The sequence below is a fragment of the Plecotus auritus genome, assembly GCF_963455305.1.
Source record: "Plecotus auritus genome assembly, chromosome: 7".
NCBI classification, from domain to species: domain Eukaryota; kingdom Metazoa; phylum Chordata; class Mammalia; order Chiroptera; family Vespertilionidae; genus Plecotus; species Plecotus auritus.
In genome coordinates this window covers 4,255,836-4,278,412 of record NC_137774.1, presented here as the reverse complement: position 1 = coordinate 4,278,412, position 22,577 = coordinate 4,255,836, and the positions used below count along the sequence as shown (strand labels likewise).

At 49.9% G+C, this 22,577-nt stretch overlaps 2 protein-coding genes across 4 annotated transcripts in view; one reads left to right on the top strand and one right to left on the bottom strand.

Annotated features, from left to right (window-relative positions):
• Positions 1–409: 409 nt before the first annotated feature.
• Positions 410–22,577, top strand: part of RAB37 (RAB37, member RAS oncogene family) — a 56,580-nt gene continuing 34,412 nt past the window's right edge. Inside the window, exon 1 of one of the 3 annotated variants that reach the window (XM_080679935.1) lies at positions 410–1,762. In XM_080679935.1, the coding sequence (XP_080536061.1) occupies positions 1,691–1,762 (72 nt within the window). In that variant the 5' untranslated portion in view covers positions 410–1,690. The remainder of the gene's footprint in view (positions 1,763–22,577) is intronic. The other 2 variants (XM_080679938.1, XM_080679936.1) reach the window with 2 other exon arrangements.
• On the bottom strand, positions 10,950–22,310 carry LOC308254061 (CMRF35-like molecule 1). The gene is made up of 7 exons (XM_080679934.1): positions 22,156–22,310; positions 19,118–19,447; positions 17,678–17,801; positions 15,401–15,513; positions 14,463–14,485; positions 14,019–14,168; positions 10,950–13,557 (listed from the first exon to the last, which is right to left on the bottom strand). The coding sequence occupies exons 1-7, from the start codon at positions 22,202–22,204 to the stop codon at positions 13,402–13,404; spliced, it is 945 nt and encodes a 314-aa protein (XP_080536060.1). The 5' UTR covers positions 22,205–22,310; the 3' UTR covers positions 10,950–13,401.

The following is a 22,577-nucleotide window of genomic DNA, read 5'->3' as shown; positions in this document are numbered from 1 at the left end:
TTACATATTCAGACAAGTCTCTTTCTCCCATCCTTCCCTACTCTTTTGACCATAGTGTTTACTTTTTATACACAAAGCAACTATATTATTTAGAATACCCACTCAGCTATTGTATTAAAAACCAATGTTACCATGCTATACACACGATGGAAATGTATGTATCTTTGCTCTGACATCCAAGGGTAAGCAGTCCAAGGCTGACGTGGCGGCTCCATGGGCCTCAGATCCCTTGTAGCTGGAGCTCTATGATCCTCAGCACTTGTCTTGCATCTTGGATGGAAGACGGCTGCTCCAGCTCCCACCACCACCTTCACTGGTCGGGGGAACAGGTGGCTGCATGTACAGGCTGTTCCTTCCCTCCTGCGTACTTCTCACTCACGCCAACAGCCCAGAGCCTGGCCAGGGGAGCAGTGCCAAGCCCTTCACTAGAGGAGAAATATCGCTGGGTTTTTAGTGCAAGAAAGGCCATCCCACCTCGCCATTTCATCATTTTATGCAGCATCCAGTCCGCATAGAGTTTATTCTGGATATTTTATTTAAATCCATTGAACCTAGCAGTTCCCTTGTTTCCCATTTGGTACTATGATGAATAGATTACTTCCTGAGGGATCCTAAATGAAACTGCCACTTAATCACCACATGAGGGTCAACTCAAAATTTCAGAATAAAAATAGTATATTGGTTAAAAGGGTGAAATCTGAAGTCAGCTATTCCTTGGTTCCAAGTCCAACTAGCTACACCAGTTTTTTTTTAAAACCCCTGAAGCCTCAGTTTCTATTCCTGTAAAATGGATACACTAGTAACTATCTCATAGAATTATTGGTCAGATTAATGAGATAATGTCTAAAACATTTTGCTTAGTAACCTGGCACAACTAAACCTTATCGGAGCCAAGGTTTGAATCCGGAGTCTGTGCTCTCAACCAACATCATTCTGCCTTTCCCAAGCCAGTTGTTCTTAACTTTTGGGGGGCCATGTGCATCCTAGAGAGTGTAATTTAAGGTCTGGATCCTCTCCCTAGGAAAATGCAGTTAAGGAGAATTTTGCAAAATATTTCAGAGACTTCAGGGGCTCCCTAAAGCCCATCATCTATCAGTCTCAGGCTTCACACCGCTATTTGTCTCATAGATGCTGGAGGGAACTGCCCAGGGAGAGCGGAGAAGCGGCGCCAGCGTCTCAGTACTTCGCCTCTGCAAACCCTGGGGGAGAGCTGAGCTGCGTGGTGTGACGAGGACGCTCGTTCACTGAGAATCAGGAACCGTGAGCTCCCGGACCGCAATGCCCTGCGAATGCAGCCGGATCGCTGAGCCTCCGGAGATCCCATAGCTGAATGAGATACGCACGGGCCACTGGCTAGACTGAAAGCTGGCGTCCCTCCCCGCATCCTGGAGTCACGAGACGGGACTCGGAGCAGACCAGGTGTCAGAACTCTGGTCCAGGGCACACAGGGGCGGTGTCGCTGTTCCTGGTGCTGAAACACAGAGGTCGTGGACCTGAGCTCCAGGTACTCCGCCAGGGCCGCCGCGGGAGCTGTCCAGTGCTGAACCCGGATGCAGCCCGGCCCGACCCGTGGGACTTAGACCCGAGCCTGCAGCACTCAGCTGAGCCTGGAGCCTGGAGCCTGGACCCAGCTTCCGGAAGCTCTGACGCAGAACGCGGGAGAGCGGGAGCAGCGGGCTCCAAGCCGGACATGGACCTGCAGAGACTCGATTCCTACCAGGGGGGAGCTGGCCCTGACTTCCATGAGCATGTCCTGCATAAGGTAAGATTCCCCTCCACGCTGGCGCCCTCACCAGGAGTTCTGTCTGTTCCCCTGACTTGGCTTGGGGACTTAAAAAAAACCTCGCCCCTATCTGTGAACCTAGGGAACCCTTTCTGTTGGATCCTGTTTACTGCTCAAACCAGAGATGCGTGTGCTCTGGGGGAGGGGCCGCCGCCAGAGGCTCAGGTTGTCAGGAGCTTCGTTCATTCATTTAAATCGCCGGTGTCCCTTTCTCATTCACCCCCTCCTGCCTCTCGTCCATTTGAACTCCTGTGTAACCGTTGAGGAGGCTGTTTGTCTTCCCACCCAGGCTCCAGCCCCGTTAGGTCCTATAGTTGTGGTCCAAAGCCTCAATTCCTGGCCAACTGGCTAAAATTAGACACAGAAATGATCTGCAGCAGGGAAAAAAAAATTGTTGTTTTCAAACCAGACTCCCTCGTGACTCCAGAAACCTGCCCTCCAGCCCTTAACTCACTCATAGCTGCCTGAAACTGTTAGCTCACTTCAAAGTTATTCGTCCGTGGCTTCCCTCATGCAAGTTCCTTATGCAACTCAGTCCTCAGTAATGTAGGTCTCCTCTTGAAATGATTATTGGCGAAAAGTGGCAGCCTCGCTCTAGGCGACACTTTTTAATCCAAAATCCATTGCTTTGAAAGAATCAGAACCTTATTTGTAAAGGGGCAGGATCTCAACACACTTGTCTTATTTTTAAAGTATATATAATAGAGCCTAAGGAATTCCTGCTGTTTCATTAGAACACATTGACTAAGGGATGTAGCCCCCACCCCCACCCCCCGCAACATTAGTTGCTAGGAAAAAGGGTTTTTAAATAAACTTTTATTGAAGGAAAAATAAACACAAGAAACAGAAGAAAAGCTCAAATCATACACCCTGATGGATTATTACAAAGTGGGCACCTCTGGGCAACCACTACCAAGATAAAGAGATGGGACCTTTCAGCTTCCCAGAACACCCTCACACATACCCTGTCCCACACACTCCCCCCTTCTTCCTCCCCAGAGGTTACCATTACGAAGGAGGAAGAATCATTTCATGTTTGGACAGAACAGCCAGATGTTATGTCAAATAGTCCTGGAAACTTGTCAGAAAAGAATTGCTGTATGGTGGAAAGAGTCTCCAGGCTTGGAATCAGACAGACCTTGATGTGACTTTGAACAACATCTGTGGGCCTTACTTTATTTACCCACAAATGGGGGGGGGGGGCGGGGAATGATGCCTGGCTTATTGTTTTTGGAGTGAAGCTATTAGATAATGTATTAGTTGTTGACCGGTTTGTTTTGCCAAGTTGAATATTTTCTTTTTCTGGGAAATATAGGAGGTGCGGTGTGGATGCCCTGAAACCTCTCGTTAAAATGTACTTATATGAAACCGTATGCCCAATATCATCCACCTTGCATGGCACTTGCACTTTAGCTGGTCCCAAGAGTTGGGAGTTGACCCAAATGAGCCTGAGTAGCTTTTAGAATATTCCGGGGGGGGGGGGTGGGCTGGAAGCTGGGAACTGCTTGGAAACATTGAGTTCATCCATCATATGCCTGGAGTTTTTAAATAGAGTTGCTGTTGTGCTCACAAATCTGAATATTTTATGCAACTAAATAATTTAAAACATGTGGACAACCTTGCTGCTCTTTCCCTCGGAGATGCCCCACCCGCTCTTGCTACCGGTACAGCTTTGAGAGCCATCAAGGGCAACGATGTGCGTTAGAGGCTCAGGAACAACCCAAGGGTTGGGTTCTTGCTGTGCCAGGCCTGACTGTGAGCTCTGGGAACATGAAGCACAGACAGGGGGCAGTGTTTGCCCAGATGCTAGTGAATCAGGACAAAGGAACTTCCGTTTAAGAGCTGTAACTCACGCCCAGCCAGTGCAGCTCAGTGTCTGAGCATCGACCTATGAACCTGGAGATCACGATTTCATTCCTGGTCAGGGCCCATGCCGGGTTTCAGACTTGGTCCCCAGTAGGGGGTGTGGGGGAGGCAACCGATCAATGATTCCTTCTCACCATTGATATTTCTATCCCTCCCCCTCTGCTTCCTCTCTGAAATCAATGAAAATATTTTTTAAATAGAGCTCTAACTCACTATCACCAGTGCTACAATCAGTCCCCTCCGTAGCATTTCAGAAAGACCAGCACGCGGGGGGCAGAAAGATGTGGACTGTCCATCCGTTCATCCAAGGTTTGGTCCCTGTTGGGAAAAAAAAAGGAATTATTGATGAGATAAGAACTGACAGTGTCTGTCCTACACGCGCTTTCCATTCCCTCTGACTCTGCTCTAACACGTCCTGTCTGTGAGAGGGAAAGGCAAGCAGGTCATCTCTACTTCTCTCCCTCTTCTCTTGCATTTGTCCTTCACTTCCCTCTTGTACTGCTCACCTTGTGATTTCTGCATCCACCAGGAGTCAATGTGCCTCACCTAGTCCTTCAGAAAACCTGTATCGAGCATTTCCAAAGTGTAAGAAACTATGCTGGGCATCATAAGAGAACACACACACACACCAAAAAAATAAAAATAAAAAATGGCTCTCATTCCAACCAGGGATTGAGCCTGAAATCTAGGCATGTGCCCTGACTTGGAATGGAACCGGCAACCTTTCGGCGCATGGAGCCACCCCAGCCAGGGCAAGTGGTGGGTTTTTTAAAAGAAAAAATACATGTAACCAAAATGAGAGCAGTATCTCCACTTGTTGCCACATTTCCATCCTCAGCTCAGCAACTAACAAGAAAGCACAGAAAAGTGAGCGGCTCCACCCCCTGTAGAATGTTTCCGGCAGCTTGTTTTCCTCTTGATGGAAAGCTGGGAGACTTTCAGATAAATAGATGAAGTGCAGGTTACATCACTGGTGATTGCTGGCTTATGGGTCCTGCCCAGACCCCAGGGCAGGCAGCTGGCATGGGGAGTGGCGCTGGCTGGTCCTCCTGGACAGTCTGAGCAGTAAAGGATGGTGACTCAGACCAACCCCCCAACGTCATTTTCCACACTCTGCAGGCTTCCCCCTCTCTGCGCTCCCCTCTCGTGTAGAGTCCCTGGGACCTTTCGTGAGAAAGTTCCTGAAACGCATGACTGTTGGTGTGCTGATGTTTCCTCTTATAAGCTGCTCTGGGGAAGGGCTCTGACTTCCTCCATTTTCAGGGCAGGAAACCCAGCTTGGCTGGAGGTAAACAGCCAGAGGTGAGCACCCGGCGGGGGAAGTGTTGAACAGACACTTGAAGTGGCTCTAAATTTACCCCGGCCTGCTCCTGTCTCCACCTCCCCGCTCAGGCCAGAGAAGCCCTCCCTGGAGCCCACAGGGGAGGATGGAGGTGGCAGCGCCTCTGCTCACCTGCAGAGCATGTAGGCAATGCCCTTCCCAGCTGGGCGCAGCCTGGGTCCATCCTCCCAGGGGAAATAATGGTATAATTGTTGAAATAAGTGGAGCTCCAGAGTCCCCCTAGCAAGTGGTTCCTATTCCCTGACCTTGATGCCAACGTCTGCTCCCTCCTCTTATTTGCATTTCTGCTCATCAGGGACAGCTTTTCCCATCCAGGTGGGGATGTTGTTTAACAACATCTGCTTCCGCAAATGCCTTTACATGGCTTGTATAACTTGTATGATTTTAGCTGTCTTGAACCAAGTCATGTTTAAGCTCATATTTCTTCTTGCTTTCTGCACCTCTGCCCCTGGCTGCCATCAGTACACACACACACACACACACACATACACACACACACACTCACACCCACCTCCTCTCACAAGGTATAAGCAGGGCCAGTGATGACATGTGCTTCCTCTCGGTCCCTCCTTCTCTTTTGTTGTTAAGGGCCTTTTAAAGGCAAAGCAAACCCCAGCGTAAAACATCTGAAGCAAAAAAAAAGAGAACTCATTGGCTCATGCAGCCTGGGGCTGCTTTCCAGTTGGATCTGGTGACTTGAGCAATGGCATGGGTATTGCTCTCTGGGTCTCTCAACCTCGATCCAATGTTCATTGGACTGAAATGCATCACATGCCCAGCCCTGAAGATGAGAGTGGAGGAGCTTGATTTCTGAGAGAAACAGGGTGGTGGTAGCTGTAGGTAACCATGCAGCCACAGCAGCTGCTCCCAGGGTAACCACAGGGGAGGCTGGGTCCCCATATTTTTATATCTTCAATGAGAAGTGACTGAAAAGGAAATAAACTTGTCATTCTCACACCTAAACTGGGCTAGTTGTGTCTCACACATGGTGTCATTTAAGAATGAATAACCAGCCCTAGCTGGTTTGGCTCAGTGGATAGAGCGTCAGCCTGCGGACTGAAGGGTCCCAGGTTCGATTCCGGTCAAGGGCACATGCCCAGGTTTGGTCTCCATCCCCAGTAAAGGGTGTGTAGGAGGCAGCCTATCAATGATTCCCTCTCATCATTGATGTTTCTATCTCTCTCACCCTCTCCCTTCCTCTCGGAAATCAATAAAAATATATTTTTTAAAAAAAGAATGAATAACCAGCCCTGGCCAGTGTGATTCAGTTGGTCGGGCATTGTCCGGTGCATCAAAGGGTTGCCAGGTTCGATTCCCAGTCCAGGCACTTACCTGGGTTGCAGGCTTGATCCCCGTGGGAGCATGCAGGAGGCAGCTGATCATGTTTCACTCTCACATCAATATTTCTATCTCTTCCTCTCCCTTCCCTCAAAAAAAAAAAAAAAAAAAAGACTGCGTAATCAGACTTAGGTTATTAAGAACTGGACTTTAGGCAATGAACTGATGTCACCCTATAAAATTACTGACTTATTGGGGCCCTGGAGCCAGACCTCACCCTTTGGGTGAGAGCAGACTTTCCTGTGGAGGGAATAGATGACCCAACTTTCAACCACCCCAGAAGAAGGTTGATGTGGGGACAGGGGACGAGGACACAGGAGGGGAGGCTCAGGCTAGAACTAGGGAAAGCTCTTTCTCCTCTTTTTGGGACCAGGGTGAGTTGGTGAAGGTACCTGGGTTTTTCCAGTGAGTATAAGGCATAAACAACCATGGTCACATGAAGGCTGGTGAGAAGTGAGGGGGATGCCTGCCAAACAAGGCTGGCTTCACAGGTGTCACACATGGCCCCACATTTAGAAGGGCCCCATGATCGGTTTAACACTCTGGGGTCACCATGTTGGAAATCTTAATAACTTTTGTACAAAGACATCGTGGAATTCTAGCACAGCCCTGGCGACAATCTCAACCTGGCCCAGGACAAACACCGGAGTCCGTGCCAGAGGGGGACACTCGTTCACATTGCAGATTCAAGACTCTGCCTCCGGAGCTGCTCAGATGCCCCTGCAAAGGAGGCTTGATGCAGTGAGTCACCCTTAATTGGGTCTTAGGAGCTGAGCAACATTATCCCCTGGGGATTTGGCTCCATCAAAGCCCAACTGCAGAATTACAGCCCCAGGGAAGCAAGCCAAGATGTACTGACATCAGGACTGCTCAGGGCAGAACCTCCTTCACTTAACCATCACCTGCGCTCACATCTGTTCTCGTGTCTCATCGTATTTTAAGATAAAATGCTTTCTCTCCCAGTTCTGCTTTCACTTGCCATGAGCCACACACAGCAAGGTGTTTCCATGGGAGGACACTGGGTCTCTGGGTTTAGTTCTTCTGCTTCTGTGGCTTATTCTCGTTAAACCTGCAAAGGCTGTGTGAAATTTGAAATGAGTACATCATCTGAACTTTGCAATTCCTTCCAGTGCTTTTCAAGTGACAAACCAGTCACCAGGTCCTTCAATAACACAGACATGATCGGGCATTGGGGCAGGGGGAGAAAAATATTAAAATAAGAAGAACTGCACAGACTTGTCAGTTTAGTACAGACTACCTCAGAATAGCCTGGCCCGCATGGTCCAGTGGTTGAGCATCAACCTATGAACCAGGAGGTTATGGTTTGATTCCCAGTCAAGGCACATGCCCAGGTTGTAGGCTTGATCACCAGTGTGGAGTGTATAGGAGGCAGCCGATCAGTGAGTCTCTCTCATCATTGATGTTTCTATCCCTCTCTCCCTCTTCCTTCCTCTCTGAAATCAATAAAAATATTTTTTAAAAGAATACCACAGCCAAAACCGGTTTGGCTCAGTGGATAGAGCGTCGGCCTGTGGACTGAAAGGTCCCGGGTTCGATTCCGGTCAAAGGCATGTACCTTAGTTGCAGGCACATCCCCAGTGGGAGGTGTGCAGGAGGTGGCTGATCGATGTTTCTCTCTCATCGATGTTTCTAGCTCTCTATCCCTCTCCCTTCCTCTCTGTGAAATATCAATAAAATATATTTTAAAAAAAAGAAAAAGAATACCACAGAATGCAGACCAGCTCATCTGATGACTTTACCCATTAATATGAAGGTGAGAATAGTGGGCCAAGGGCTGCAATGGACTGCTAGAGCTACCTATGCAACCATATTCCTCTTTGGAAGAAGAAAAAAAAGGCACATAATGAGCTGTGTGGCTTCAGTGGTATTTGTAATGTTCCATTTCTTCAGCACTATCCTTTATAACATGTATACACTTTATATAAGTATGTAGTATGCATCAGATATTTTATAACATAAAATGAAAAATTAATAAGCTAATAAATGGTAGGATTGGGGCCATCTGGGTTAGTGGCACAGAAGATAGGAAGGTGACAGGAAGGGATGTAGGAGACCTCAGAGACTCGCCAGGCTGGGATTTTCCCTCAGGGACCTGCAGGGAACACAAAGAAGACTCTCTTCCGCTCTGCTAAGAGCAGATTTTCTGCCGCACGAGGGTTCAGCATGTGCCTTGTCTGTTCCTGAGCCTTAGAAACGGAGTCTTACCCATTCCTTAATTCTGAACCTGTCCCCAGAGGTTCTTCAGCAAAACCAATGAGTCAGTCACCCTGCCTTGATGCAAGAACCCCGCACCCTCAGGGCAGGGCCATGTGAGTTTGAGATCACTGTGGGGAAGGGCTTGTGCTGGGCAGGGGGAATCTGGCATTGGGCCATAGGGCCCTCATGACTGACGGCCTGAGTCAGCATCCAGACGCCCAGGGTTACGAGAGGTGGTGAAGGGAATGCTAGACTACACCAGCTGGGACGTACTGAAGGGAATCAATGTCCAGAGGACAGTATGAATGAGATACACAACGTAAGTCCACATGGCATAAAGTCACCAATTATCTTTTCTTGGGAAACACTGACTGCTATTCTGACTTGGGGTCCTCAAATGTCCTTTCTCTTACGAAATTACGTTCATAACAGATGGTTCAGGGGAAACTTTCTTAACCAATCCCACTCTTGCTAGTTCAACCAACACCCTTTAGTCTCTTGGTGAAACATACTGACTTGGTCCCTGTGGCAAAGGGTAGATTCTTCTGTTCTCACCCCCTTGAGGCGCGCTTAACTAACAAGAGTCAACTGTGTTTGGGCCCAAACTTGCTTAGGCCTGTCGTGCACAGTAATCACAATGGTGTGATTTAATGCCTGCAGCCATAAGCTAGTCAACGAAGAGTATCCACAGAAAGGATACCAATGGAAAAGAGTGTAAGCGAAAGGAGAACTGTTATTTCTACAAAAACTAAATGGAATGCTTTGGAAAGACTCGATAAAAGCTCGTCATTTTTTTAATGCGGTCAAATTAGGAATGAGTGAGAGAACTGTGAAATATTCTGAGTAAAAAACAGGAAAATGAGACAGGGTTTTGCAATCCTATTGCTTCACAAGTGTCTCACGCGTCTTGCTCCACGTTAGACAAACTGGAACTGGACTCCAGCCCCACACCACATGTGTGCAGTTCATGCCACTGGCAACAGCCCTGAAAAGAAAGGCAAAGGAATGGCTCAGGTCTACAGCAAAATACACACTCAGATATTTGGAGTCAAAACAAAGCATTTAGAGAAGAAAATACCTCTTTCATCACTCCCTGATTTAACCAACTCTTTCAATGAACTGACCAATTACCGATTCCAATCACATTGGTGAAAAACGTACCTACTTGGTAAAATAAAAGGCCGGATCAGTCCCTCTGGATCTAAAAAACTGTTGATTACATGAAATCGACTTAGTCCAGCAGCCTGGCCCTCCCAAGGCTAAGCGGCTGCTGTTTTTTTGTTTGTTTGTTTTTTGTTTTAATTTCTTTATTGATTAAGGTATTACATATGTGTCCTTATCCCTCCATTAACTCCCCAACCTCCCCCCCGCCACTCATGCCTTCACCCCCCTGGTATCTGTGTCCATTGGTTAGGCTTATGTGCATGCATACAAGTCCTTTGGTTGATCTCTCCCCCTTACCCCCACCCTCCCCTGCCTTCCCTCTGGGGTTTGACGGTCTGATTGATGCTTCTCTGTCTCTGGATATCCAACACTTGTCTTTGTCATGCATTTTGTCAATCCAGCACTTACCTTCAGCATGCATTTTGAAGGTTACCAGTCCAGTACACCTGTCCCTGTCAACTGACTCTCAGAAAGGCTCAGTCTTCTGAAAGCACATCATTCTCAAAAGAAGACTGTCCAAACCCTACAACTTGGATAAAGTAGAATCTTTAAATATTAATAATTCAAAAGCCAGAGGAGGGAAGCCCAAGGAGCATTAGCCAGGCTGTGACTAATGAGGCCCTCTGCCAGAGTGGAGTGGTTAGATACCTCGGAGTTTGCCCTCACAGAAGTACGCTTTCCCGGAAACCGTACCGCAAACCGGCAAACACCACCGTCACTCACACCAGAGGAACCATGTCTGGACCTTCTCTCGCTTGCAGTAAAGGTGCTAGACCAGCACCCAAAATCTGCCTTAACATATTCATGGAGCAGCCGGATATGGCTGAGACAACACCGAGATGCCAATCTATAAACATTACGAAACAACTTCCTTTCATACCTCTTGCATATGTCTGCTTCCCTTCCCCGCCCCGGGCCCTGACCACTGCCTGACCACGGTCTAAACTCCAGTGCTGGCTTGAACAAATTGGACTGGCTTCGAGGTCGATTCCTGCAGTCAGGTCAACCTAAAGGACCCGGATGCTTCCCAGCAGGACCACAGCCAGCCGTCTGCTCCGTGCCGCTGTAGAACTGATTGGGCGGCTTTCCCAAATGCCATGAGCTAGTCAACCCCGTCTCTGAGGACACGAAAGGTCCCTTTAAAGACAGCCACCAATCCAGCAATATATCTGGTAGCCACCTTTATAAAAGCTTGAATAAAGCAATTGAAAGTGATCAGAGTGGATGTCTTTCTTTTTTAAAAAAAATATATAATTTTATTGACTTCAGAGAGGAAGGGAGAGGGAGAGAAAGACAGAAACACGAATGGTGAGAGAGAACCATAGATCGGATGCCTCCTGCACACCCCATACCGGGGATCAGGGTATCGAACCGTGACCTCCTAGTTCATAGGTCGATGCTCAACAATGAGCCACGCCAGCCGGGCATGGATCTGTCTGTCTAAGCTGGTTTATTTTCCCTCAGCTCAGCCAGGCTGCCAGAAACTTCCATTTCCAGCCTACATCCACTGTCCAGAAAAAAGGCAGAAGCATCCAAAGTCCTCCAGCCAAACTAAACTGAGCCGCATTCTAGTCTCCCCGGTGTTTCCCGATTTGTGGCAGGAGATTCATGGCAGGACTCTTCACTAGTCACCAGAAAGGATGAACTTTGAACTCCATACTACTGTCCGGCAAACCCAGGCACTGCACTGATGGGTTCTGCTTGGCGCTGGCTGCTTAAAAACTCAGCAGTAAAACCACGTTATACACAGAAGTTAAAATGGCACAGCGGTGCCCTGGCCCAAGGCTTTCTATTTTGACTTTTGTTTTTCTATTTTGACTCACTCTGATTTTGCTCGGCGTTGACCTTTTCCATTTAAAGATCTCTCTCTGTCGGCACTTCCTGTTCTGTGAAAATCCTAAAACAGCCGGGGTCACACAGTCTCTCTCTGACCCCAGCAGCATAAATGACCAGCCCAAGAATATGTAAGCTTGTCAGAGCTCTGCAAATTCCCCACGATCGTAAAGCTCTTGTCATGCTAGGGAATTCTCCCAGGAGTGAGAGCAGAATCATGCTGGGATGGCCACCTACCTCCCCAGACCCCTTGGGTGTCCACAGCTGTAAGAGGTGGGCCAGCCCCAGGACGCACTGGTAATAGCCCGCTAAACACTTCTAGGCCCCCGAACCTGAGGCAACCAATTGATGTGTTTCTCCCACATCGATGTTTTCTCTATCTCTATCTCTATCTCCTCCCCCTCCCTTCCACGCTCTCTAAGAAAATCAATAGAAAAAAATATATATCCTCAGGTGAGGATTAACAAGCCTTATTATGTTCCAAGGACAGCAGGAAGGCCCCTGGGATGAAGGACAGCGAGGGGCAGGGAGAGTTGGCAGAGACAGGGTCATAGGGGCAGGCAGGGACCATGGGTCCCGGTGGCCTCATAGGCTGCAGAAGAAGCCACCAAGGGTGATAAGCAGGGAGTGAGCAGGTCTGGCTACTGGGAAAATGGCCACAGATGGAAAGAGGGACTCCAGCCAGGGGACTGGATGGTAGCTTGGATGAGGCTGGTCACCATGGAGACAATGGGACTGGACAGGATTCAGGACATGCTCTGGAGAGAGGGCTACCGGGATTCTAGAAGAAGCATGGTGAGTCCGGAGTTTGTAAATATTCACTAACTATCCCTGTGTGAATGCACGTGCCTACAAACACACACACACACACACACACACACACACACACACACACACACACTATCCTCCCTAGACCCACAGTGCAGGGTGATGGCCCAGACTCTGGAGGCAAAATGCCCAAGTTCAAATTCCAACTCATCCGCTTGCTGGTGAAAACACTGGGTAAGTCACTGAACCGCTCTGGACCTCGACTCTTCATCTGTAAAATGGGGCAGTAATGGAGGCGCCCTGTTGTGAGGATTGAATGCATTACTCTAGGTAGAGCATTTAGGAAAGAGTGCCTGCCACAATAGGGTATCTGTTTCCAATGTTGCTTAATCCATTGCCTCCAATTTGGTGGCTCAATGAAAACATGTACATTTATTCCTACAGTTCTGGAGGCCAGAAGTTCCAAATCCCTTTCCCTGGGTTTAGGTGAGGGTCTTCGCGAGGCTGGTTCCTTCTGACAGATCCAGTCCTTGACTTTTGCAGCTTCTAGAGGCAACAGCTTTCCTTGGCTCCTGGCCGCATCATTCCAACCTCTGCTTCCATCATCACAGCGCCTTCTCTTGTGACCTTCTTGCCTCCCTTTTGTAAGGAAGAGCTTTGTGATTCTATTTAGGGCCTGCCAGGATGATGCAGAATAATCTCCCCATCTCCAAATCCTTCATTTCATTACATCTGCCCAGCCCCTATGGCCATAGAAGCTAATGCTCACGGGTTCTGGAGATTAGTACATACATAGCATTGGGAGCTGTTATTCAACCCACCACACATGGCAGCAATAAATAAAGGTTCGTTGCTATTATTGTCATGATCATCATTATTACTCCAACAGCTGCCACAGACCATAGCCCCAGCCTCTGGGAGAGGAAGGGATATGGGGAGACCCCGTTCCATTTCCCAGAAGCCCCCTGAGACTAGGCTTGGAGCCCAGTTCCGGTCTGGGGACGATGAGAGGACGGGGAGCAGAAAGCAGACGAGGCAGGAACGTGCTGACGGGCCTCCTGTGTGGTCGGACAGGGGGTCCTTAGCACAGCTAAGGCTTCCTGATGGCGCTGTATTGGATGAGCTCCTCCTGGCTCCTGCTGGGAAAGGAGGTGATGAGGTCCTGCGTGTTGATGTAGATTGAGTCCTGATCTGAGGTGTCCAGAGACAGAGCCGCATAGGAAATGTCTGTCCCCAGAAAGGGGGCCTGTAACAAAGACACACACAGGTCAGGGAGGCTGGGGGAGGGGGTGCTCATGAATGAAGAGGCCTCCCTGAGTCTGGGGGACACGCCCCTCAGGAACTCTGAAGTCCACTCCCAGGCCCTCCAGCCCCGCCTCCCTCCTCCCTGCAGGGCACCCTGAGCTCCAGCCACAGCAGGTGTCTCTCCCTCAACTCCATGCCAGGGCAGCACGTTCTGTGTGTGCTCTCAGGTCACTGGGCCAGTCTGGATCTCCACTGACCAGGCTCCCAGTCCCCCATGTGGAGACCTGATATGGAGACACTTCCAAAGACCAAGCGCCTTGGGGAGCTCAGCCGGCAAGTCTTTCAATGGCTGCGATTTTGCCCGGCACCCACCCTCCTCTGTGCCCACAGGGGCGGGAGCAAGTCCATCCTCAAAGCACGATGATGTATCCAAGGCCCACAGCAGCCCCACCAAGTACCCACCATGGTGATGTACTCCACCTCCCCCTGGTCGTCCTGGGCAGAGGAGGAGGGCTGTGTGGGGGCCCTCTTCCTGGGGGAGCTGGGCGAGGCTCCTGTCTGGCTCAGGTTCAGGTTGGCATAGCAGACGTTGTCCTCCGGGGACTGGAGCACCTGGGAGAGGAAGCCCGGGTTCCTCTTCCGCAAAAGGACACCAGCCCCTCTGCTGCCCTGGCCCCCCTCTCCCAGCTTCCCGTGCAGCCCCACATCTCTGTCTCCTTTGCCTTCCCCCTCCCGGCCCTCCACTCCTCTGGCTGTTTCCAGCACCCACCCACCCCCCCATCCATCCTTGCAGCTGGGAGGATCTAGACACTTGGGCACACAGTCTGCCTGATACCTTTGGACCTTGGGGCCCCTGGGAGACGGAAAATGAGGGAAAGGCTGGTCTGACCTCAGGGACTCTCTTACCTGCTCTGGGGATATCCCAGCAGCTAAAAGACAAAAACAGTCAGATTTTTAGTTTCAAAACTCTAGATACTATGGAGCACAGAGAGTACCTATAATGTGAGCCACGGACAAAGCACTTGGGAGAAAAGGTGATGAACAGGGCTAAGCTCCCTCCTCCCAGATTATAAGATCCCCCAGGCTGTGGGGAGGGAGGAGGGCTGGAGAGGACCCCATGAGAGAGAGCACAGGTCCCAGTGGGCTCTGAGAAGGGGACGGTGCCATTATGTGAGGATGTGGAAGTGGAGCCAGACAGGAAGAGGGTTTGCTTGGGGCCAAATCCCCTGTTGGATGATGCTGGCTTATAAGTAAATGGCTGGGACGGAGGAGGAGCAAAAGTAGGTATCTCAACCAACCTTTTTAAATAAAACCCAGAGGACTCTGTGTGTGACGCATATGCAAGCATGCATGTGTGTTTGCATATGTATAATCTCTGTGTGAACATATGGGTTAACTGTGTGTTCGTGTGTGTTGTGCACTTTGTTATATGTGTTCGGGCATGTGTGTGCACATTCCTTGCATATGTGTGTGTTTCTCCCTACCTCTGTGTCAGCTCAGTACCTCCTTGGCAACCATATGAATTTCACTAAGTGTCTGGGTTCTCAGAATGGGCCTATGGTCATGGCTGCTTCTGCCACCCAGAGTCAAGCCAGGAAACAGAGAAGGAGGTGGTGGGTCAGAGAGAAGAGAAGAGCAAGGAGGGGTGTGCAAGGCAGGCAGCTAATGCCCGCGCCTCCTGGGCTCAGCTACCAGTGGCCTTCGGGAAAACAACCCTTCCAAACGCCATGGGCAATCCCTTGGACCAACGGCTCCTGGATGACCATCCCAGCCATTGACCCACACACTCCCACCCAGCCCAGCCCCAGCCCAGCCCCAGCCAGGTCCTAGCCAGGTCCTCTCACCTTCCTTCTGCCGCTTCACCGTTCTCCACACCAACAGTGAGGCTGCCACCAAGAGAAGCAGCAACAGAGTAAGGAGGAGGGGCAGGACGATGAAGAGCTTCAGGGAGACGCCACTGGAAACAACAGAAGACACCTGTGAACCCTGCTCACCTCCTGCCTTGGGCCTTATCCCATCCACCCGGTAGCAGACAGGGCCACACACCTTTTGGCTTGCAGTTTCCAGCCTGGGAACCCCCACTCCTGGGCACCCTCAAAAATGGTTGTTTTTAAAAGAGAGGAGGGTTCCACAAGGGAGTTTCAATGGGTCTAGAAGCCTAAGAGAAGTGGTATGACAACAGGCATCAGAAAAATCTCCCTGCTTCCTCACTGGTCCTCTGACCTGGTTGCATAGTGTCCCCCCACCCCACAATTCATGTCACTCAGAACCTGGGAAGATGACCTATTTGGAAATAAGATCTTTGCAGATGTGATCAAGGTGATGTCATACTGGATTAGGGTGGGCCTAACCCAAGGACTAGTGTCCTTGTAAAAGGAAAATTTGGGCAACAGGGACACGGTCACAGAGACCATGTGACAACAGGGGCAGAGATTGGAGTGATTCAGCCACAGGCCAAGGAGTGCCAAGGATTGCCGGCCACCAACTGCCAAGACAGAGGCATGGGACAGGTTTTACCCTTGAGCCCCAAGGAGCCAACCCTATCAACACCTTGATTTCCGATTATGGACCTCCTGGGCTGTGAGAGAATAAACTTGTCTTATGTTAAGACACCCAGTTTGCAATTTCATTATGGCAGCCACAGGAAACTCATACATCCTCCAACACACACACACACACACACACACACACACACACACACACCCCACACTACAGTTCATCATCAGCACAGCAGCCAGGAAATGCTTTTAACCAAAGTTTCAGCACCTCCCTCCTGGGCTCAAAATCCCATAACAGCCCCATTTCAATCCAAGAAAATGGCCAAGGCTGACATTGGCCTACACTGCCTCCCACCCCCACCCCCCACTCTCCTCATTGCTTACTCTTCTCGCCCTTGCTTGCTCTTCTGGGAGGTAATGCCTGGGGTTCTTATAAGAAGAAGAAGATACTGGGCCACAGAGACACACACAAAGGGGAAACCATGGGAAGACACAGGGAGAAGACGGCCGTCTATAAGCCAAAGACAGAGGCCTCAGGAGGAACCAACCCAGCGACACCTTGACGGAGACTTCCGGCCTCCAGAACTTGAGAAAGTTGTTTAAGCTGACGCTGCTTTGTGATGGCAGCCCGAGCGGATGTATCTAAGGATGGTCTCTTACTCATCACTATTTACAGAAACTTGTAAAATAAACTCATCAATTAATTAAGTAACTCTATTTGGTACATTAATTACCTCTTGATTGTAAGGGCCTGGAGGGCAGACGGACAGCTTGAATTGTTCTGTGCATCTGATATCCCCCTGTGTTCCCTAAATCGGTGCTAGATATGAGGGGGGCTCCATAGCTACTTGTTGAATAAATGAATGCATTATCCCTGAGCAAAAAGCCCTAACTGGTACTTACGCCTGGCTTTGACTCACAAAATGAGAAGCTCCTTGCTATTACTTACTAAAAGCAGTCTGGTAGAAAGAAACTCTCCAAAGAGAAGTCCAATGGGTTAGGGGACTAAGGAGTCCCTGGTGTGGAAAGACTGAGGATGGGAATGTGCGTAGTCGTCCGCAGAGTCAAAGTACAAACAGAATAACAAGACAGGAAAGTCCTCCGTGAGCTGCCAGGGGCTCTAGAGACATGAGGGACTATCGGATCATGGCTGTTGCCATAACAGTAACTGGGGAAACAGGGTTTCCCCAGGCCCTTCCTGTTCTCCCAGAATTTGGACCAAAGGGCCTTGTGGCCCCATGACCCCGTGCCCACACACCCTGGCCATGCCCTCTGCCCTGAATGCCTGCTCCTCCATCTCCCACACTCTGAGCTCCATCGGGATGCTCCATGTCTGTGTGACCAGAGCTCAACACAGTGCCTGCCAAGGGGAATTTAACTCTGTGGAAGTGGGATGGATGCGTGAATGAACCAACAACCTCCGAACTGCACTGAGCTCCAGGACGCAGGATGGGGCGGGGCAGCGGGGGGGTGGGGGTGCTCACCAAGGACACTGTGCGATCTGAGAGCAAGTGGAAGGGCCCCTGGCATCCTGGCTGGGACGAGGGACTACAAAGGGTCTGCACACTGGAGAAGTCTGGGACAAGTGGGCCACAGGGAACTGCAGCATCCAAGTTGACTTACCTGCCATCAGAGTGGTGGCTGGTCACATTCAGGAAGCCTGTGGTGTCTTCTGGGGTGTCTGGTACTGTGAATGCGTTGGCAGTGGAGGTGATGTTGGAGGTGGGGGTCGGCACTGTAGTTGTTGCTTGTCATATAGAACAGATTACATTCGACTCTCCTGCTAACCCACCCGCAGCCCTGCACGTAGCTCGGAGCCGGGGAGGAATGTGGGCTGCCCTGGCTTGCAGAGCCTGGGGCAGGGCCATGGGAAGGGGCCTCCAACTGGACCACTCATATCTCCTTGGCTGTAGGAGACCTGGACACAGGTCCCAGGGGTCATCACACGGGCCCTGGAAGGCTCAGGGGCCCAGGAGTGCCTCAGGTCAATGGCAGCTGGAGTTCAGCTAAACTTTAAACACTCCTGCTGTTTATGGCCGGGCCTCCGCCAATACCTTTCCCATCTTACTCACCCCGCAAGGACAAGAGCAGAATGGGGACGTGCCAGGTAACTAACATACCCAAGAGCTATGACATCTCAGGTCAGGGCCAGCCCTGAGCAAAATCACGATGTTCAGGAAGAGCCTTTCCTTTGGACAAGTTTTTAAGTTTCTGTGATGGGGTAGCTCCTTCTCAGGATCCTTCTCGAGATCCCGTGAGACAAGGAACGTGCTACACTTGGCAGCTATCCAGGCCTCCGGGTTCCAGGTGTGGTGGGGCGCTATGAGTGTGTTGCCTCCCGGCCATAATTGCGCTGTGAGCTGGTGCTGGCTGTCCGAGGGTCGGCAGAAGCAGAGCCCAACAGATACACTTGTTCACACCCAGATGCTCCCAGGAGCGTCTATTCTAGAAGGTCTTAGGAAGAGAATGTCTCTGAGCCCAGATGCATCAATGGCTCATGAGGGGATTTCAGGTGCCCAGAATGCAACTGTTTGGCTGTGGAAGCCTTTCCAGACCTCAGGAGTGAACCACAGCACCCCACCTGTGCTGGGCCCCCTTCCCCCTGAGATCAGATATGGACAAGGGGTAGGAACAGCGGCTATGATCCCGGACCCCAAACTCCAGGAAGAGCAGGGACACCAGGGCACCAGAGGTGCCAGGGAAGCCTTGGCAGGAATGGAGTCTCTGGGATTCGTGGTAGACGGTTCCTTCCACCCATGAGCTAAAACTGGGGCCATCACCGTGGTCTCTATGGGCAATAGACTCAGGCAATGAGCTGTGCAGAGGAAAAATGTGCCCAGAAAGGCTTGATCCCTCCTGGGAAGGTCCTCGGAGCCCCAAGAGCATCTAAGAGAAACCCTGCACCTCCCAACCCAAGTGAGCAGCCGGGGTTCCCTGAGACCTCAGGACCAACCCCCCTCTGTGGCAGTTCATCTGAGTGAGTTCAATCACTGGAGAGGGACCTCAGGGACCAGGGCAGAGCCGGCCCCAAAGAGACACAGCCACACATGCACGTACCCTTACCTGGGTCAATGGTCACTTTAACAGAAACCGCAGGGTCAGTTCCACTTCTCTCAATCCCACACCAGTAAGTGTCTGTATCTTCTCGCCTGAGCTCCTTCATGGTCACGGTGAATGTGTGGTTTGTCTGATCGTCCCTGATGGACACACGCTCCATCACCCCAAATGCTGATCTATTGGTTTTAACAAGGATCTTGCAGCTACCCAATTTAGCCCCTCGACACCACCACTTCAGGTAGGTCTCCCAATATGGGTCATAGCGACACTGCACGGTCAAGACGCCCCACTCCAGACCTCTCACTGCTTCTGGACCCGTGATGGCAACTGATGAGCCTGGAAAACACAAATCCATGTACCTGTCACCTTACCCCCACTTCCCCACCCCGAGACCAGGGCCACAGCCGCCTGCACTGTGAGCAGCTCCAACAAGTCCGAGGCCTGATGAGTGGGACAGAGACAAGGAAGTAATTCACCTTCCACAACACAGACCATTGTCCTTCAAAGTTCCACTGGCTCAGAGCCACCTCAAAAATCACCTAACAGCGCCACTGCAGAGCTCAAGGAAACAAAAGCATTGACTCTCAGCAATAATTAACTCCTATAATTCACTCCCTCCCACTCCCTGTGGCCCGTAAATCTTTGTCCTTTTGCAGCATCTCAGTGTTAAACTGTTCTCATGGGGAGGAAGTGCCAGCGGACCCATTTCCACAGGAGTGTGATTGCTCCTGACCTGCGCTGACGGCCTCAGGAGGTCCAGCTGCTATGAACGTTCATATACACTTTTTTGCTTGGATGTGTGTCTTCAATTCTCTCAGCTATATACCTGGGAATGCAATTGCTGGTTCACAGGGTAACTCTGTGGAACTCCTCGGGCAACTGTTAGAGTTTTTCCTAAGAATTTACTTTTGAATACAGCTTTGGCTATGTTGCCTAAGTTTTGATATGTAGTATTTTCATTTTTCTTAAAACTTAATGAGTCTTTACCTGCCCGGTGTGGCTCAATGGTTGAGTGTCAACCTATGACCCAGGAGGTCATGGTTCAATCCAAGTCATGGCACATGCCCGGTTTTGAGCTTGATTTCCAGTAGGGGGTGCATAGGAGGCAGCTGATCAATGTTTCTCTCTCCCTCTCCCTTCCCCTCCGAAATCAATAAAAAGTATATTAAAAAAAAAAAAAAGAAGAGTGCTTTAAAAAATTTCATCGTATGGACAGGCCACATTATATTTATTTATGCATCAGTTGATGCACATGTGAGTTTTTCCCACTTTAGGGCTATTAGAGATAATGTTGCCATGAACATTTGCACCCAACTTTTTACATGGACATATATTTTCAATTCTCTTGGGTATTTACCCAGTAGTGTAATTGCTGGGTCACATGATAACCACATGTTTAGCATTTTCAAAAATGTCAAATTGTTTTCCAAAGTGGCCACCCCATTTTACATACGCATGAGCAATGCATATCCTCTCTAATGAATGTTAAGAGTCTCAATAGTTCAGTTCTGTGAAAGTAGAAAGATTTGGTTTGGGTGTGGGGTGGTTACAACAATCATATAGCTTTCTCTCCATTAGATACATTCACTCATTTAACTCATACTATTTGTCTAATCTGTACCTGGTATGGTTGTAGGTGCAAAAAATCCCTGCCCTCCTGAAGCTTATATGCAATCAAGGTGCGGGGAAGGGAGGAGACAAACAGGAAAAAAATGATGCAAAAAATTTGTTATTGTAATTAGAGTCATCAATGAAGGACTCCATGAGAAGCAAAGACTTGAAAGATGTGAGGGACTGTGGCTCAAGAGAATAGCAGTGCAAAGGCCCTGAGGCAGGAGTGTGCCTAACATGTTCAAAGAACATCTAAAAGTTCATTGTAGCTGAAGTGGGTTGAACCAGGGGGGGCAGAATAGAGAAGAGACCAAAGCAATGATGTGGTGGAAGAACGCAGATGGCGAGCACCTGGTAGCTCAGTAAGGAGCTGGATTTTTACTCTGAGTAGGATGGGAGGTCATTGGAAGGTTTTGACTAGGGGAGAGACAGGATGTGGCTTACATTGTCAAAGGGTCATTATGGGACAGGAGAGGAGATGGATGTCCCCAGGTTATGTCTGAGCACCTAGAAGGATGGAGGTTCCCAACACAAAGGTGGGACAGCAGGGAATTCAAGGGGGAAGGAGTGGTCAGGTCACATTTGAAATGTCAACATCTGAGTGAAGCTGTTCAATGGGCAATTGGGTAGAAGATTCTGGAATCTAGGAAGATGTCCAGGGACTAGGGATACAGGATTGGGAGTCATCTGTATACAGATAGCATTTAAAGCCAAGAGCGGAGAGGAGATCAAAAGGGAGGGACTCCACAGAGAGAAGCCCAAAGGCCAAGCCCTGAGGCCCTCCAACATTTCAAGACAATCCCCTTAATTTTTCATCAAACCGGTGGTATCTATCAACTTCAAGTTCACTTCAACCCTCTGTCCCCCTCCTTTCCTCTTCACCCTACCAAGATACCTCCTCCTGATTTTTCCAGTCCCTCGGCAACTTCTGCTACTTCCTTCTACCTCAAAGACCTGGAATCACCTCCTCCTCCCTGTCTGGCAACCTCCCTGCTTTCCTTCCCTCAAGCACCTTCCACCTTCACTTCTTTCCCAACGCCTCCCTTGCTTCGAACACAGTCACGAAGGTCCAGGAGCAAGCATCACCAGCAGCCAGAGCTCCTCTGCTTTGACCAATGGGCCCCATCCAGCTGTCCATCTTGAATTATCAGCCCCCGGGGTGGTTAGGAACTATGCCTTCTGCTGGGCTCAGTGTGAAAGCCATGCTGCGTATTTCTTCGTTGGCAACTGTAGCCCCTGAAACTCTGGTGATGAGCTGAGTGGATGAGCCGCACAGGCTCATGGCTTGGAGGATCTACTTAGAAATGGGGTCCACTTCTCAGCAGGACACCTTCTGGGCCCTTTTCTCTTCCTGCTGCCAGCCAGCTCCTCCTGCTGCCACCTCCTCCTGCCCATAAGCTTTTCCCACGAGGTCAGACCCAGATCCCACTCACCTGGACCCCAAAAGAGGAGGGGAAAGAGCAGCAGCAGGTACATTTTCATCCTCGCACGGGTCCCCCTCAGTCAAGCCCCTCAGCAAGACCAAACTACAGGCTCGGCTCCTTCATCCTCCAACCCTTATGCTTGCACTCACAGTCACTCTCACACTTCCTCCTCCAGCCACTTCCCATGCTTGAATAGAACTAAAAGAGGAAGTAGGTGTACTGGGCAAGATGTCATAGTTATTGTGAATAAGATTTTAAGTAATACCTCCCTGCCCAGAGCCACGAGAGTTCTCTAAAGAGAGAACTTGCGGTGCTGCTTGTCTTCTAGAAATTGCAGACACAAACCCAACAGCTCAGGTTGGCTCTTACTCAACCCTCTGGACTGGAGGCGGGGAACCCAGCTCCAACAGAGAGCCAAGCATTGGACACAA

What these genes read in the sequence shown, in the direction of transcription:
- LOC308254061 (XM_080679934.1), bottom strand. Translation starts at nt 22,204, where the DNA reads ATGAAAATGTACCTGCTGCTGCTCTTTCCCCTCCTCTTTTGGGGTCCA. An exon ending in CCTCCTCTTTTGGGGTCCAG is followed by an intron (nt 19,448 to 22,155) that starts GTGAGTGGGATC and finishes TGTGTTTTCCAG; the next exon opens with GCTCATCAGTTGCCATCACG. An exon ending in AGGTGGAGTACATCACCATG is followed by an intron (nt 13,558 to 14,018) that starts GTGGGTACTTGG and finishes TCTTTGTTACAG; the next exon opens with GCCCCCTTTCTGGGGACAGA.